This window comes from Scyliorhinus canicula, chromosome 31 (assembly GCF_902713615.1).
Source record: "Scyliorhinus canicula chromosome 31, sScyCan1.1, whole genome shotgun sequence".
NCBI classification, from domain to species: domain Eukaryota; kingdom Metazoa; phylum Chordata; class Chondrichthyes; order Carcharhiniformes; family Scyliorhinidae; genus Scyliorhinus; species Scyliorhinus canicula.
This window is the reverse complement of record NC_052176.1, coordinates 3,004,271-3,020,578: the sequence shown is the minus strand read 5'-3', so window position 1 is coordinate 3,020,578 and position 16,308 is coordinate 3,004,271. Positions and strand designations below refer to the sequence as shown.

General features: G+C 48.2%; 1 protein-coding gene across 1 annotated transcript in view; it reads right to left on the bottom strand.

Annotated features, from left to right (window-relative positions):
• Positions 1–2,567: 2,567 nt before the first annotated feature.
• The window catches only part of zgc:195212 (DUF4554 domain-containing protein), a 41,642-nt gene continuing 27,901 nt past the window's right edge, over positions 2,568–16,308 (bottom strand). The window contains exons 11-17 of the mRNA XM_038787369.1: positions 12,546–12,689; positions 11,272–11,390; positions 10,750–10,860; positions 8,812–8,910; positions 8,305–8,434; positions 5,455–5,816; positions 2,568–2,819 (exon numbers count right to left, since the gene is read on the bottom strand). Coding sequence (XP_038643297.1) covers positions 2,766–2,819; positions 5,455–5,816; positions 8,305–8,434; positions 8,812–8,910; positions 10,750–10,860; positions 11,272–11,390; positions 12,546–12,689 — 1,019 coding nt within the window. The 3' untranslated portion in view covers positions 2,568–2,765. The remainder of the gene's footprint in view (positions 2,820–5,454; positions 5,817–8,304; positions 8,435–8,811; positions 8,911–10,749; positions 10,861–11,271; positions 11,391–12,545; positions 12,690–16,308) is intronic.

Genomic DNA, 16,308 nt, shown 5'->3' with positions numbered 1-16,308 from the left:
GCCGGAATCGAACCTGGGACCCTGGAGCTGTGAAGCGATTGTGCTGTCCACAATGCTACCGTGCTGCCCAGTTATGGTGGATCAGTAGCTAATTAACTGTGAGCCCCGAGGCATTGGCTGGTTTTCCTGCTGTTTTCCCCCCTGAGTTGGTGGCAATTTTTTGCCTCTCCTGGAGGGGGGTGGGGGATAACGAAGCTGGGTCCCAAGTGAACGGCGTGCAAAGATGCATTTGCGGTCTGGCTCTGCTTTTCAAATGCTTGCAATCATCTCTACAGGCATAGCCATAATATTAGTCAAAGTATGAATAAAACACAAGTCTCCGCAATCGAGCACAACATAGCTTGGAAATAAATCCCAGCTGTGCGAATTCCTAAGCTGATAGGAAAAAACACTTGCAAGAAGAGATGAAAGAGTGCATGGGAAATCAGCTTGCACTGCAGGGGAAATTAGATGAATTTTTCCAAACAAGATTAAAAAAAAAAAAATCTTTAGTGTCACAAGTAGGCCTACATTAACACGGCAATGATGTTACTGTGAAAAGCCCCTCGTCGCCACATTCCGGCGCCTGTTCGGGTACACGGAGGGAGAATTCAGAATGTCCAATTCACCCAACAAGCACGTCTTTCGAGACCAGTGGGAGGAAACCGGAGCACCCGGAGGAAACCCACGCAGACATTAAAACCCTCAGTGGTTAGCACAATTGCTTCACAGCGCCAGGGTCCCTTGTTCGGTTTCCCGCTGAGTCACTGTCTGTGTGGAGTCTGCACGTTCTCCTGGTGTCTGTGCTGGTTTCCTCCGGGTGCTCCGGTTTCCTCCCAGTCCAAAGACGTGCAGCTTAGATGGATTGGCCATGACAAATTGCCCTTAGTGATCAGAAAGGTTAGGAGGGGTTATTGGGTTATGGGGATAGGGTGGAAGTGAGGGCTTAAGTGGCTCGGTGCAGACTTGACGGGCCGAATGGCCTCCTTCTGCACTGTATGTTCTATGTTCACAGCTCCAGGGTCCCAGCTTCGACTCCCGGCTTGAGTCACTGTCTGTGCGGAGTCTGCACGTTCTCCCCGTCTCTGCGTGGTTTTGCTCCGGGTGCTCCGGTTTCCTCCCACAGTCCAAAGATGTGCAGGTCGGGTGGATTGGGCGTGTTAAATTGCCCTCAGTGTCCAAAAAAACGTTAGTTGGGCTTACTGGGTTAGGTGAGAAGTGGGGGCTTAAATGGGGTGCTCTTTCCAAGAGCCGGTGCAGACTCGATGGGCCGAATGGCCTCCTTCTGCACTGTACATTCTCTGATTATGACTATGATAATATGCTGCCCGGATGTTAACCCACTTGAGAAAAAAAAACTTTCCTGCCGGAGGTGTAGCAAGATTAAACACGTTTATAAATGCTTCCATCCGCTTAATGCCCAGAGAATTCTTTAGCTGAAGCGTCCTGTTATGTGGCCGATTCACGGCCATGCTTTCCCTCCAGGATTCATGTTGGGTTTGCCAGGATCATGTGTGCCTCAGAGTTCTGGAACGTCCCTCCTGACAAGTAGCCTCTGGTGTGTTAGCTTTTATTGGTAGAGGAATTGAGTTTCGGAGCCCTGAGATCATGTTGCAGTTGTACAAAACTCTGGTGCGGCCGCATTTGGAGTATTGCGTACAGTTCTGGTCGCCGCATTAGAGGAAGGATGTGGAAGCATTGGAAAGGGTACAGAGGAGATTTACCAGGATGTTGCCTGGTATGGAGGGAAGATCTTACGAGGAAAGGCTGAAGGACTTGAGGCTGTTTTCGTTAGAGAGAAGAAAGTTAAGAGGTGACTTAATTGAGGCATACAAAATGATCAGAGGATTAGATAGGGTGGACAGTGAGAGACTTTTTCCTCGGATGGTGATGTCCAGCACGAGGGGACATAGCTTTAAATTGAGGGGAGATAGATATAGGACAGATGTCAGAGGTAGGTTCTTTACTCAGAGAGTAGTAAGGGTGTGGAATGCCCTGCCTGCAACAGTAGTGGACTCGCCAACACTAAACGCATTCAAATGGTCATTGGATAGGCATATGGACGATAAGGGAATAGTGTAGATGGGCTTTAGAGGGGTTTCACAGGTCGGCGCAACATCGAGGGCCGAAGGGCCTGTACTGCGCTGTAATCTTCTATGTAACCGAATGATGTAGCGTCAAATGTACGATCATTGGATCGCTTCTCGGCCTTTTGGCGAAGAGCAAGTGTAGTATCTGCTCTGCCTTTTGGCTCAGATCTGGTATGTATCTCTTGTGGGGACCATGAATTGTATTCAATTTGAATTGTGTTTTGGAGCAGGCCATGAGCTGGATTAAGGATTCGCCCCTGGCCACACTCTCAGCCCTGGCTTTGTAACTCAGAAAAAGTAATGAAAAAAGAGGTACGATCATTGTACCGTACGATCCAGACTGGTTGCCACTGAGGCACGTGATTTAAAGTGCATTCAGATTCAATATTTGTTCAATTTGCTCTGAATACATGATATACTGGTTAATAATCATCTCCAGGTCACCTTGTGCTCCCTGGGAGTATAGCCAAGATCCTAAAAGCAAAATAAAACCTCCTCTTACACAGAAACAACTTTATTTTATACATTTTCGTTAAGGGTAATAACCCTTTTGCGTTATTATACAATTGGTAAAAGCCACTTAGGTTTATTTGCTATTTTCAATTGCTCGCCTCCTGCTGTTATTAATATTTGTTTCTATCTTATTTGAGTTGATGGCCTGAGGGATGCCTCCAGCCCACCTCGATCTGGTGATGATCACTGTGTCCAATCAGACAAGTTAGAAACTTCCCGAAGCCATACGTATTCCTCCTGCATGCAACAGAACGCAAAAATATTATTAGTATCATTATCAAAGAAGCCCGCATGCTGGGCACAAGTGATTAACAGAAAACATTTTCTCCCTTTGTGATGACAGTGAATAGTTAGACCGTGTTCATTCAATTAGCTGTTCAAACCACGTATTCTTGCAACGTGGGGTCTTTTTCAGGATGGCAGCCGGTGACTAGTGGTGTGCCTCAGGGGTCTGTGCTGGGACCACAACTTTTCACAATATACATTAATGATCTGGAGGAAGGAACTGAAGTCACTGTTGCTAAGTTTGCAGATGACACAAAGATCTGTAGAGGGACAGGTAGTATTGAGGAAGCAAGGGGGCTGCAGAAGGACTTGGACAGGCTAGGAGAGTGGGCAATGAAGTGACAAATGCAATACAATGTGGAGAAGTGTGAGGTTATGCACTTTGGAAGGAGGAATCCAGGCATAGACTATTCTCTAAATGGGGAAATGCTTTGGAAAGCAGAAGCACAAAGGGACTTGGGAGAACTTGTTCACTTCTTAAGGTTAATGTTCAGGTTCAGTCAGCAGTTATGAAGGCAAATACAATGTGAGCATTCATGTCAAGAGGGCTAGAGTACAAGAGCAGGGATGTACTTCTGAGGCTGTATCAGGCTCTGGTCAGACCCCATTTGGAGTATTGTGAGCAGTTTTGGGCCCCGTATCTAAGGAAGGATGTGCTGGGGCCTTGGAAAGGGTCCAGAGGAGGTTCACAAGAATGATCCCTGGAATGAAGAACTTGTCGTATGAGGAACGGTTGAGGACTCTGGGCCTGTACTCGTTGGAGTTTAGATGGGTGAGAGGGGATCTTATTGAAACATACAAGATACTGCGAGGCCTGGATAGAGTGGAGGTGGAGAGGATGTTTCCACTTGTAGGAAAAACTAGAACCAGAGGACACCATCTCAGACTAAAGGGACGATCCTTTAAAACAGAGATGAGGAGGAATTTCTTCAGCCAGAGGGGGGTGAATCTGTGGAACTCTTTGCCGCAGAAGGCTGTGGAGGCCAAATCACTGAGTGTCTTTAAGACAGAGATAGAGAGGTTCTTGATTAATGAGGGGATCAGGGTTTATGGGAAGAAGGCAGGAGAATGGGGATGAGAAAAATATCAGCCATGATTGAATGGCGGAGCAGACTCGATGGGCCAAGTGGCCTAATTCTGCTCCTATGTCGTATGGTCTTGCTACTATTTTGCAATTATTTTCAGAAACCTGTTCCTGGATGGTACAGAGTGTTTGCCTCCGGGTGGGTTTAATAAGCAGCACAGACGCGCTTGTCAGGTGAATTGGACATTCTGAATTCTCCCTCCGTGTACCCGAACAGGCGCCGGAATGTGGCGACTCGGGGCTTTTCACAGTAACTTCATTGTAGCATTAGCTACTTGTGACAATGAAGTTTATTAGTATTATAAGCTAATTCCCAAATGGATAGGGTGACCTTAGCTGGACAATCAGCAGTAACTATTCAATGTGCTGAGCGTGTGCAGGTTTAGGCAATTGAATTTCAGCAGGAGCCCTGCAGATGTGTTGGGGATGTTACTTATAGCATTGGCAAAGAAGAACCATTGGATCTGGTATATTTGGATTGTCAGAAAGCTTTTGGTAAGGTCCCACACAGGAGGTTTGTGAGCAAAATTAGAGCACATTAGGGGCAAAATACTGGCATGGATTGACAGACAGAAGAACTAAACGGATCATTCTCAGGATGTTAGGCTGTGACTACCGGGCATACTACAAGTAAGGTCGCCATAGAATTTACAATGCAGAAGGAGACCATTCGGCCCATCGTGTCTGCGCCAGCCCTTGGAAAGAGCATCCTACGTAAGCCCACACCTCGATCCTATTCCCGTAACCCCACCTAGCCTTTTTGGACACTAAGGGCAATTTATCATGGCCAGTCAACCTATTCTGCACATCTTTGGACTGTGGGAGGAAACCGGAGCACCCGGAGGAAACCCACGCAGACACCGGGGGGGGGGGGGGGGGGGGGGGGGGGGACGTGCAGTCTCCGCACAGACAGTGACCCAAGCCGGGAATCGAACCCGGGACCCTGGAGCTGTGAAGCAACAGTGCTAACCACAATGCTAACCTCTGTGCTAGCGTGCCACCGTTGTCCCAAATGGCCATAGGCTGTTTTGCCCTTTGACAGGGAGCGCTGACTGGTGGTGATTTAACCGGGGGGTCACCGCACCTCAGGCGGGGGGCAAGGTTGAGAAGGCCGGGGTGGGGGTCCTTCATGAATAACCTCAGCCAGTACGGGAATCTGCGAAGCTGGCCTCGCTCTGCATCACAAACCGGCTGTCCAGCCCACCGAGCTAAACCGGCAGGTATCAGTGCTGTGACCACAGCTCTTTACAATGTACATACATGATTTTGAATGCAGGGACCAAATGTAATATCTTCAAATTTGCTGACGGCCCAAAACCCAGGTGGGAATGTAAGTTGCGAGGGGGATGCAAGGAAGCTTGAAGGGGATTTGGACAGGCGACGTGAGTGGCTCACCAGTCCAGTCGCATAAATATGGCGATGGGCTTTCACGTTTAGCAGACGCTTAGTCGGTCAAAAAAAAAAAGAATTTCTATGAAAATAAACTAGGATACAGTCACAAACCTGATCTTCAGTTGGCTTTCTGTTGATTGTTTGCTTCGGGCTGCACTGCGCCCCCACGGAGTCGGTTGTCTCCGATGTTAGTCTAGGAGGGATTGGGACCTGGACGTCTGGTTTCAGCGAGGCGATGTGGCCCGTGCTGATGTTTTCCGGCCTTGGCTGGCTGTATGATCCATCCACTGGTTTTTTGAAAGGGCTGCTGTCGGGATTTGTACCGGGCTTCATTCCATCCGCTTCCGGCTGTCTTTTTCTCGTGCCTATTCTGCGTTCAAAGCTGCCGAAACGAGAATCGGTTTCTGCTGTCACTTGTGAAGGATCAGCACTCCAATCCAGCCCGTCTGAATCCACCAGTGTGAACAAAGGGTCTGAAAAATGCAATATGTAAAATATATGTTCAAAACTTGCAATCCAATAGCTCCTTGTCAAGCCTCCCATCAACAGTGCAAAGCACATCAGTTAACATTTCCATTTTATACTCACCTATCTCAACTATGTCATTTCCCGAGACAAAATTACCGAACGATTAGAAAGCAAATCTCCAGAATATTAATTCATTTCCGCCTCTCCACTGTCCATCCCTGCTCCTCTGCTTGTTGGAATGAAGCTGGCTCTGATATCCCACACAGGTTCATTGTTGATGCACAATCAATGGACACGAAATGAAGGAAGAGTCCGAAGCAAAGGTTTTTAATCAGCAAGAAGTGTGCCCAGGGGAACACGGGTTCTTATACCCCGCCTTGTAGGCGGAGCTACCTTCCTCTCGACCAATGAGAATACAGAGGACACGATACTTGGGCCAATGGGCAGCGAGCCCTCTGCACCAATGGCAGCTCACCCTCCCAGGTACCGTAATACCCCTAGTCATACTACCACAATTGTATAGGTGTCTGTTTAGTGTAGTTAGGTGGTTGCGGCTTGAAAACGGTCACTTGTCCCCCCTGTTTGCACCAGTACCCTATTTGTGTGGCATATTGGCAATTAAGTTTTAGTTGAGCCAAAGGTGGAAGGCTGGCCAAGGGGAAATTGGAATAGGATCATAGAATCCCTACAGTGTAGTTGGGCGGCACGGTAGCACAGTTGGGTAGCATTGTTTTCTTTTATAAATTTAGAGTACCCAATTAATTTTTTCCAATTAAGGGGCAATTTAGCGTGGCCAATCCACCTACTCTGCACATCTTCGCGACCTTCGCATGCGCAATGCTGGCAAATTATTTTTTTTGACATGTTCCCGGCCGCTTGCAGCCGGCGTTATGAAAAGCCGGCTGCTGCGAGGGGATCTGCGCGATCGGGAGCACCGTGGACAACAGCTCCGTGACTCTCCTGACACTCGCCCGCGAATCGCATCCCCGACTTTGAAGAACACTGGCTTAGATGATGGCAGAATTGCCTGGGCTCACGCAGAGGGTCAGGGATGGAGAAACATAAGGCAGACGGGAGATCTAAAACAGAGGGCGGGATTTTCAAGTCCTTCGCACTGGTGCAATCGTCCGGTCCCACTGAAGCTGACACGTCCACTTTAACTCTTACCAACTTTTACAGATGCACCATAGAAAGCATCCTATCGGGCTGCATCACAGCCTGGTATGGCAACTGCTCGGCCGCAGACTGCAAGAAACTTCAGAGAGTCGTGAACACCGCCCAGTCTGTCACACGAACCCGCCTCCCATCCATTGACTCCGTCTACACCTCCCGCTGCCTGGGGAAAGTGGGCAGCATAATCAAAGACCCCTCCCACCCAGCTTACTCACTCTTCCAACTTCTTCCATCAGGCAGGAGATACAGAAGTCTGAGAACACGCACGAACAGATTCAAAAACAGCTTCTTCCCCGCTGTTACCAGACTCCTAAACGACCCTCTTATGGACTGACCTGATTAACACTACACCCTGTATGCTTCACCCGATGGCCGGTGTCTATTGTCATGTGAGAGCACCTTGAAGAAATTGGTGTTTAAGAAATGTACCTTTAACAAATGGGTGTTTATCAGTGATGTCAGAGTGTGGGTGGAGCTGGGCTGTCTGTCAGCTTTTTACTTTCGTTTCCGGCTCTTTGCTGCAGGGTGTGTTTTACTTTCGTTTTCAGTGTTGGAGCTGAAGCCAGACAGAGCAGGTGTACTGTTGATCTCTCTGCCATCAAAAGACTATCTCTTGATCATTTGGTGAATTCAGAATTATAAATGTTCTCAGTAGTGAATGTAAACCTGATGTGCTTCTGTTAAAAGGTGTTTCTTCCGTCTTCTGGATGTTGTTTGGGAAGTTATTAAGGATTACTTAGCGTTGTATTCTTTGGGGGTTGTATTTGAATTAATGGTTGCTAAGATGTTCACTGTATGTTTTAAAAAGGTTAACTTGAGTTTATGGAATAAATATTGTTTTGCTTGAAAAAATACTTTTCCATTTCTGCTGTACCACACCTGTAGAGTGGGCCGTGTGCTCCCCATACCACAATCTATTAAAAGTTGTAGGTCAGGTGAACTCCATGATACACTTTGGGGTTCTCTAAACCCTGGCCCACGACACAATGTATTTACACTGTGTACCTTGTGTTGCCCTATTATGTATTTTCTTTTATTTCATTTTCTTTTCATGTACTTAATGGTCTGTTGAGTTGCTCGCAGAAAAATACTTTTCACTGTACCTCGGTACACGTGACAATAAACAAAATCCAAACCCAAACACGGCGGGTCCCCGGTGCTGGCAAAACACCATAGACTTGAGCAGTCCTGGATCCCGCCATGCGAGACTGGAATATCTCGCCCAGTGAGTCCAGACATATTTAGAGACACAAAGATGGCACAGGGGAGGGGTGGGATCATAGTGTGGATTAGAAGGTTCGTTCGACGATAGACTTGTACCTGACTCAGAGTGGCTAAGCTCAGCATGGATCCTCTGGCCCTGGTCCGTGTCACATCGATTCTCTTGGCTGGCCCCTGGAGTAGCTGAATCAGTGCCGGACTGCACACGGTCACCATCTCCTGAATGAACCTTCAGTCAAAGGACAATCAATATTAATCCTGTGCAGTTAGACGTCTTTGACATCAATCACAGTATCGACCCAAGCAAGATCAAGGATTTATCTCATGGGGAATAACGGGTGCCCCATCCACTCTCTCCTGAAGGTTATAAATTGTGAACATTGAATAAAATGTACAGATAACGTTCGAAGCTTTCTCAGAGTCGTGCATTCCCCATTCAGTTAATACGGTACATAAATCATCACAGAATATCATCACAGCCAGCTCACTGAGGTTCGTGAAACGCACATAATTTACCACATCATGAAATCAACCACATCCAGGAAACAAATCAAATCCTCTGCATCACTCAGTCTTAATCAACCCTCCAGGTATTTAATAACATACCCGCTTTGTGTAACAGACTCTGCTCGGGAGAAATCTGTTCTGGACAACATTTTGTAGAGTATTCTGAAGAGATGCCCTCATTTCTTGGGTGCTTGAAACCTAGAAAGTCAATAAGCAAAATAAATGACACAAAGAAGAAAGAAAAGTACAGCACGGGAACAGGCCCTTCGGCCCTCCAAGCCTGTGCCAACCATGCTGCCCGTCTAAAGTAAAATCTTCTCCACTTCCTGGGTCCGTATCCCTCTATTCCCATCCTATTCATGTATTTGTCAAGATGACCCTTAAATGTCACTATCGCCCCTGCTTCCACCACCTCCTCCGGCAGCGAGTTCCAGGCACCCACTACCCTCTGTGTAAAAAAACTTGCCTCGTACATCTCCTCTAAACCTTGCCCCTCGCACCTTAAACCTACGCCCCTTAGTAATTAACCCCTCTACCCTGGGAAAAAGCCTCTGACTATCCACTCTGTCTATGCCCCTCATAATTTTGTAGACCTCTATCAGGTCACCCCTCAACCTCCGTCGTTCCAGTGAGAACAAACCGAGTTTATTCAACTTCTCCTGATAGCTAATGCCCTCCATACCCGGCAACATCCTGGAATCATTTTGGTTTTCAATTTTCTGAGCAATGTTGGCAGTGGGAATAATGTGCAAGGGGAGGAGCATGGAGCAACCGCAATAGGTCGGCACCTCACTGGCTCCCCATTGAGATCAGCTCACTCAACCCAGACGACAGTAAGAAGTCTTACAACACCAGGTTAAAGTCCAACAGGTTTGTTTCAAACACGAGCTTTCGGAGCACGGCTCCTTCTTCAGGTGAATCTATTCACATTCACCTGAAGAAGGAGCCGTGCTCCGAAAGCTCGTGTTTGAAACAAACCTGTTGGACTTTAACCTGGTGTTGTAAGACTTCTTACTGTGCTCACCCCAGTCCAACGCCGGCATCTCCACATCATGGCGACCCAGACGACAGAATTGGTTACAGAACAGAGACAGCTCATGCAGTCTATCGGCTCTGTGTCTGGAACTGAACCTGTCTGTGTGTTCGGTCCTGTACCGAGCAGGGCCTTTGTACTCCAAACTACTCAGATATCATGGGCGCGATTCTCCGCCCCCCACGCCGGGTGGGAGAATAGCGGGAGGGCCTCCCGACATTTTTCATGCCCTCCCGCTATTCTCCCCGCCCCCCCATGCCCGACCCACGCCACGAATCTCCATTTTTTACGGCGAGCGACGATTCTCCGAGGCCGATGGGCCGAGCGGCCGGGCCTTCACGCCCGTTTCAACACGCCAGCAAACACACCTGCTCGCTGCCGTCGTGAAACGGGCGCCAGATGCCCGTTTGGGGCGTCTAGAGGCCCGACTGGCAGGGGAGCACCACGACTGTGCTCGGGAGGGGACAGACCCGCGATCGGTGCCCACCGATCGTCGGGCCAGCGTCCAAAACAGACGCACTCTTTCCCCTCCACCGCCTGGCAAGATCAAGCCGCCACGTCTTGCCGGGCGGCTGAGGAGAAAGACGCTAACTGCGCATGCGCGGGTTGGCGTTGTCCAACCTGCGCATGCGCGACTGACGACATCATGCGCGACTGACGACATCGGCCGCGTCAGCCGCCGTTGACGCTTGACGTGCGGCCTTGACGACTGTCGTCAAGGCCGCGCCGCCGTGACGCACGGGGCCACGCTCCTAGCCCCGCCCGGGGGGGAGAATCTGCCCCGGAAGTGGCCGTGAAGGCTGCCGTGGGTCACGGCCTGTCCCACGGCAGCCTTTACGATTCTCCGCATGTGCGGAGAATCTCGCCCCCTATTTATGCAGAAGATGGTATTAAGCTTTGATACCTTCATATTTGGTATGGTGCAGTTTGTTATTGTCTTATTACCCCCTATGGCTGCTTAAAATGATGCATTTGTTTGCCTTCACAGAACTTCCCCCGTGTACCTTCAGGAGCTGTAGAGACTTGGCTCGAAAGTCACGATTTGTACTCATCGACAATATACTCTGGAGAGCATCACAGATGACAGTGGTTGCAGTCTGAATTCTTCCCTGATTCTACAGAGAAAAAAGTTAAATAACCACCGGTTTGTACCAACTGCAAAACGCCTTCCTGTTCCCAATCACATCGGCAAAATCAAAGGTAATTTTTAACATCTTTCGTGACTCGTGGGAGGAAACCGGAGCACCCGGAGGAAACCCTCGCAGACACGGGGAGAACGGCAGACTCCGCACAGACAGTGACCTAAGCCGGGAATCGAACCCTGGAGCCTGGAGCTGTGAAGCAACAGTGCTGACCACTGCGCTACTGTGCCGTCCACTTGTAATGTGCTACTGACTGAATGCATGACTGGGAGTTGCAAGATGAGGTCTATAACCCATGTTTCTTGTAAAGTATCAGGTTAACCCACTCGTGGGATATAATCGTAACCCACAACTCCTCAGCACTTTACAGTTAGCCACTGGTACCTTCTTGAAACGTAGGTAGTCATCCAGGACTTGGTGAAGCACCGGTTGAATTGATTTCCTCACAACATCTTTGTTATAATGAAGAATCTGGTCCAGATGATCAACAATGGCCTGTTGTCCTATCAACAAAGGAAGTCTATGAAAGATTCTCACAAACACCTATTTCAAGGAGTTCTAGATTCCATGATCATTACACCGAGTAGAATGCCCCTGGCACCATGATTGCAAAATCAAGGCCAGAGTTCCACTGTCAATAACCTTTTTTTTTACATTCAAATACAAAGAAAATAATCAACAAATTTGCGATCATAAGAAGGATTCTCAGAGTATAAGCCTGCTAATGATTTCAAAAGGCCACTGGGTATATCAAAAATGGGCAATTGGGGGCAGCACGGTGGCGCAGTGGTTAGCACTGCTGCCTCACTGCGCCGAGGTCCCAGGTTCGATCTCGGGTCACTGTCCGTGTGGAGTTTGGACATGTCCAAAGCTTAGGGGATTTCGACAGGGGTTTGCGGACGTCATGCCCAAGGTTTTAAAAACAAGGGTGGCGTTGAGTCCAGTGGTGGCGATTTTCGGGGTGTCGGAAGATCCGGGAATCCAGGAGGAGAAAAAGGCAGATGTTGTGGCCTCTGCTTCCCTGGTAGCCCGGAGACGGATACTATTGGCATGGAGGGACTCAAAGCCCCCAAAGTCGAAGACCTGGCGAGCTTTATTTGTATGGAGAAAGTTAAGTTCACCTTGAGAGGGTCACTGTTAGGGTTCACCCGGAGGTAGCAACCGTTTGTCGACATCTTTGTGGAAAATTAATCATCAGCAGACGGAGTGGGGGGGGGGGGGGGGGGGGGAGAGTAGTTTAGGTTAGAGTAGGGGGTAATAAGGGTGGGACGGGTACGAGAGGCTTTTGCACTATGTTTATAGTTTCATGTATATTGTTTATTTTGTTGTTGTTACTATACCAAAAATACCTCAATAAAATGTTCATTAAAAAAAAAGACGTTTACTGTGTGTTTATAAAATGTTAACTGGAATCATAGAATAAACATTGCTTTGTTTTAAAAGTACTTTAGATCTCTGTTGCATCACATCTGTAGAGTGGGTCCTTGTGTTCCCCATAACCAAAATCTATTTCTGGGTCAGGTGAACTCCATGATATACTTTGGGGTTCTCTAAATCCTGGCCCATAACAATCCTGATTTTAAAAAAAACAACGAGGCAGTGATACAAATACAACTCTAAACTAAAAGAAGCTCATAGACCCGGCTGTGGGAAAGTACCTGCCATGTCCACCAGCTCCAAGTGAAAGTCATCCCAGTATTTAATGAAGAGAAAAAGAAGCAGTGTCTGGGTTTCACCGCGTTCGGAGCAGACATCCTCCAGGGTTGATCGAAGAATGTAACTGATATCTGGGCAGGCCAATCCTGTAACAAACACATACGTATACGGTGGAACTGGCTTTTAAAACTTGTTTTCCCATTTCTTTCCTTATTATCCGGCAGAGGTGCAATTCCTGTGGGGACACGAACCCTCCAGTGTGTCACATAAGAACTAGGAGCAGGAGTAGGCCATCTGGCCCCTCGAGCCTGCTCCGCCATTCAATGAGATCATGGCTGATCTTTTGTGGACTCAGCTCCACTTTCCGGCCCGAACACCATAACCCTTAATCCCTTTATTCTTCAAAAAACTATCTATCTTTACCTTAAAAACATGTAATGAAGGAGCCTCAACTGCTTCACTGGGCAAGGAATTCCATAGATTCACAACCCTTTGGGTGAAGAAGTTCCTCCTAAACTCAGTCCTAAATCTACTTCCCCGTATTTTGAGGCTATGTCCCCTAGTTCTGCTTTCACCCGCCAGTGGAAACAACCTGCCCGCATCTGAGGGGACCACAGCAGCACAATCTTAACCATATCTTTTTTTCACCTAAATTTATCAATTGGGCAGCACGGTAGTGTGGTGATATGCATCACTGTAGATACACAAGGGGTTAATGTAAATACACGTAGACTAGCTAGACACTAGAGGGAGCACCAGAGACATGACACACAGACACTCAACCAATAGGACAGTAAGATAGGACACGACCAATGAGCATTCACGATACACACAGAGGTGACACTACCACAGGGGGGGCATTACACCAACCCATATATAAAGGACACAGCACACATGATCTTCCTCTTTCCAGTGGAGACAGTCAGTGAGTACAGACACAGGGTTGATTCAACATCACACCCACCACATGGATTGTAGCAGACTGGTTCGTCAGTCTGAGTAGCTATAGAAGGATTAACAGTAGTGGCGGACCCGAGTAGGAGAATTGTAAATAGTTCAATAAACGTGTTGAAGTTATCTCCACGTCTGAACCTTCCTTTGTCAGGGTGAACATCAAGGAAGCAGTTTATGCTACGTCAAGAGCATAACAAGACAGGTAGCACCCGGTCTAGCACGGGGCTTCACAGCGCCAGGGTCCCAGATTTGATTCCCCGCTGCTTCACTGTCTGTGCGTTCTCCCCCCCCCCCCCCCCCCCCGTGTCTGTGTGGGTTTCCTCCGGGTGCTCCGGTTTCCTCCCACAGTCCAAAGACGTGCAGGTTAGGTGGATTGACTGCATTAAATTGTCCCTTCGTGTCCAAAAAGGTTAGGAGGGGTTATTGGGTTAGGGTGAAAGTGCGGGCTTAAGTGGATCGGTGCAGACTCGATGGGCCGAATGGCCTCCTTCTGCACGGTATGTTCTATGTTCATGCCATGCATCACACCTGTCCTCACTAAACTGACACATTCCAGCGTACACTAACTGCGTAGGGATTAGGAGTGGCTGAATGTTCCCGTTCATTGACCAAGGGCGCCGGGACCAATTTTTGGTCTGGTGTTGAATCCGGGGCCTTCCATCCTGTAGCTTAGCACCACACATCTGACAAAGTTACCCAGTGGGCCATCAGGAAATCACTTTTGGGGCAGGCTATTCCAGCAACAGTTTACATATATATGCAGCTCATCGAGTCACAGTAAACAAGTGCATACAACAAGTGCAGCCAGCATAACATTTCATCACAATACATTTTTAAAGACTTGCATTTATTTAGTGACTTTCACGACCTCGGGATGAATTAAATGATTTTTAAAAAATTATATTAATTTAGAGTACCCAATTCATTTTTTCCCAATTAAGGGACAATTCAGCCTGGCCAATCCACCTACCCTGCACACCTTTGGGTTGTGGGGGTGAGACCCACGCAAACACGGGGAGAACGTGCAAACTCCACACGGACAGTGAGCCAGAGCCGGGATCGAACCTGGGACCTCAGCGCCGTGAGACTGCAGGGCTAACCCACTGCGCCACCGTGCCGCCCTTAAATGAATTAAGCAGCAATTGACTAGGAGTTACGTCGCCTATATGGTTGGCGGGTGGGCCGATTGGCAAGGCGGTCTTTATGTTTCAGTTGCAACCTCAGTCCGGGGTGGGATGCAAGTCAAAGCCCAAATAATATTAACAAGTGGGTCTGGGGATGAAGGTCTTGTTATGGGTCACCTGTCCTGTAACTTTTTGTTGAATTTGGCTACGATGAGCACAAAAGTCTTCCCTTCAGGTGCGATTCAACAGTCTTCCCAGACACTTTAATCAAAATAAGCTCAAGAACTTAGTAAGATTTAACAGCAGAATCTTTATCAATTACAAACATAAAGACCCCACACAGCTACAGTAATCTATGTATAACACTTAATGAATTCCCCCTTAACTGTTCCAATTCAAAAACAAAATCCCATAAACCACCTTTTCAAGGGCGTGGCCCAGCACTCCGCATTCTCACCTGAATAAGACTGACTTTCCCTGAGATTCTGACCCAGTCTCACCAGCAGGATTAAACCCTGCCGGAAAGCAAACTAAATCGAAAACCACCACCGAGGTGATTTTTAACTGGACCAGATTATTTAAAATGAAAACAGAGAGAGACAGGCCAAAACACTTCTTTCTCCTGCCCGAGTCCACAGCAGCCAAATCAAAAGTGAAAGTAAAACAGCTCACTGAGCCACAGCCCAGCTCCACCCACACAATGACATCACTGAAGCCATGCGATAAGACAAAAGCCTTTCTCCCATGACAGTCTGTGTACTGTACGACACGGACACTCGTCGCATAGTTTTTCCACTGGTATTTCTTTTTTTAAGCAAGTCAGCAGCTCCCTCAGACAACTCTGCAACGGCTGCCGTCCCAACAGAGCACGTTGGAAGTGCCAGCTCCCTTCTCCTAGCGCCCACCCTCCTCCCACTTTCCCCGGCAGTGCTCAGCCTTTCATAGAGCGCATTTCATGCTGGATGGCCATTAATTGGCCAGCCAGCGTAATATCGCCTCAACAACGTGATCTCGGGCAGGATCAGGTTTAACATCCGTTCCCGCCCGAACGTAAAATTCAGGCCATGGAGTCTAAAATGTTGAGATAATCGTGACTTTTAGGTTGAAAATCATACTGATGCTCCCTTGCCTGTTCATTTAAGAGTTATTAATGCACTGAGCATTCGAGGTGAAAATCTCTCAAAGGAAATGAAAATGGAAATAGCTTATTGTCACGAGTAGGCTTCAATGAAGTTACTGTGAAAAGCCCCTAGTCGCCACATTCCGGCGCCTGTCCAGGGGAGGCTGTTACGGGAATCGAACCGTGCTGCTGACCTGCTTGGTGTGCTTTCAAAGCCAGCGACTTAGCCCTGTGCTAAACAGCCAAGGTATTTTAGTAATTTCATCATGGGCATCGCTGGAAAGGATTTGCTGCACTGTTGCTTCACAGCACCAGGGTCCCAGGTTCGATTCCCGGCTTGGGTCACTGCCTGTGCGGAGTCTGCACGTTCTCCCCCTCATGTCTGCGTGGGTTTCCTCCGGGCGCTCCGGTTTCCTCCCACAAATCCCGAAAGACGTGCTTGTTGGGTGAATTGGACATTCTGAATTCTCCCTCCGTGAACCCGAACAGGCGCCGGAATGTGGCGACGAGGGGCTTTTCACAGTAACTGCATTGCAGTGTTAATGTAAGCCGACTTGTGACAATAAT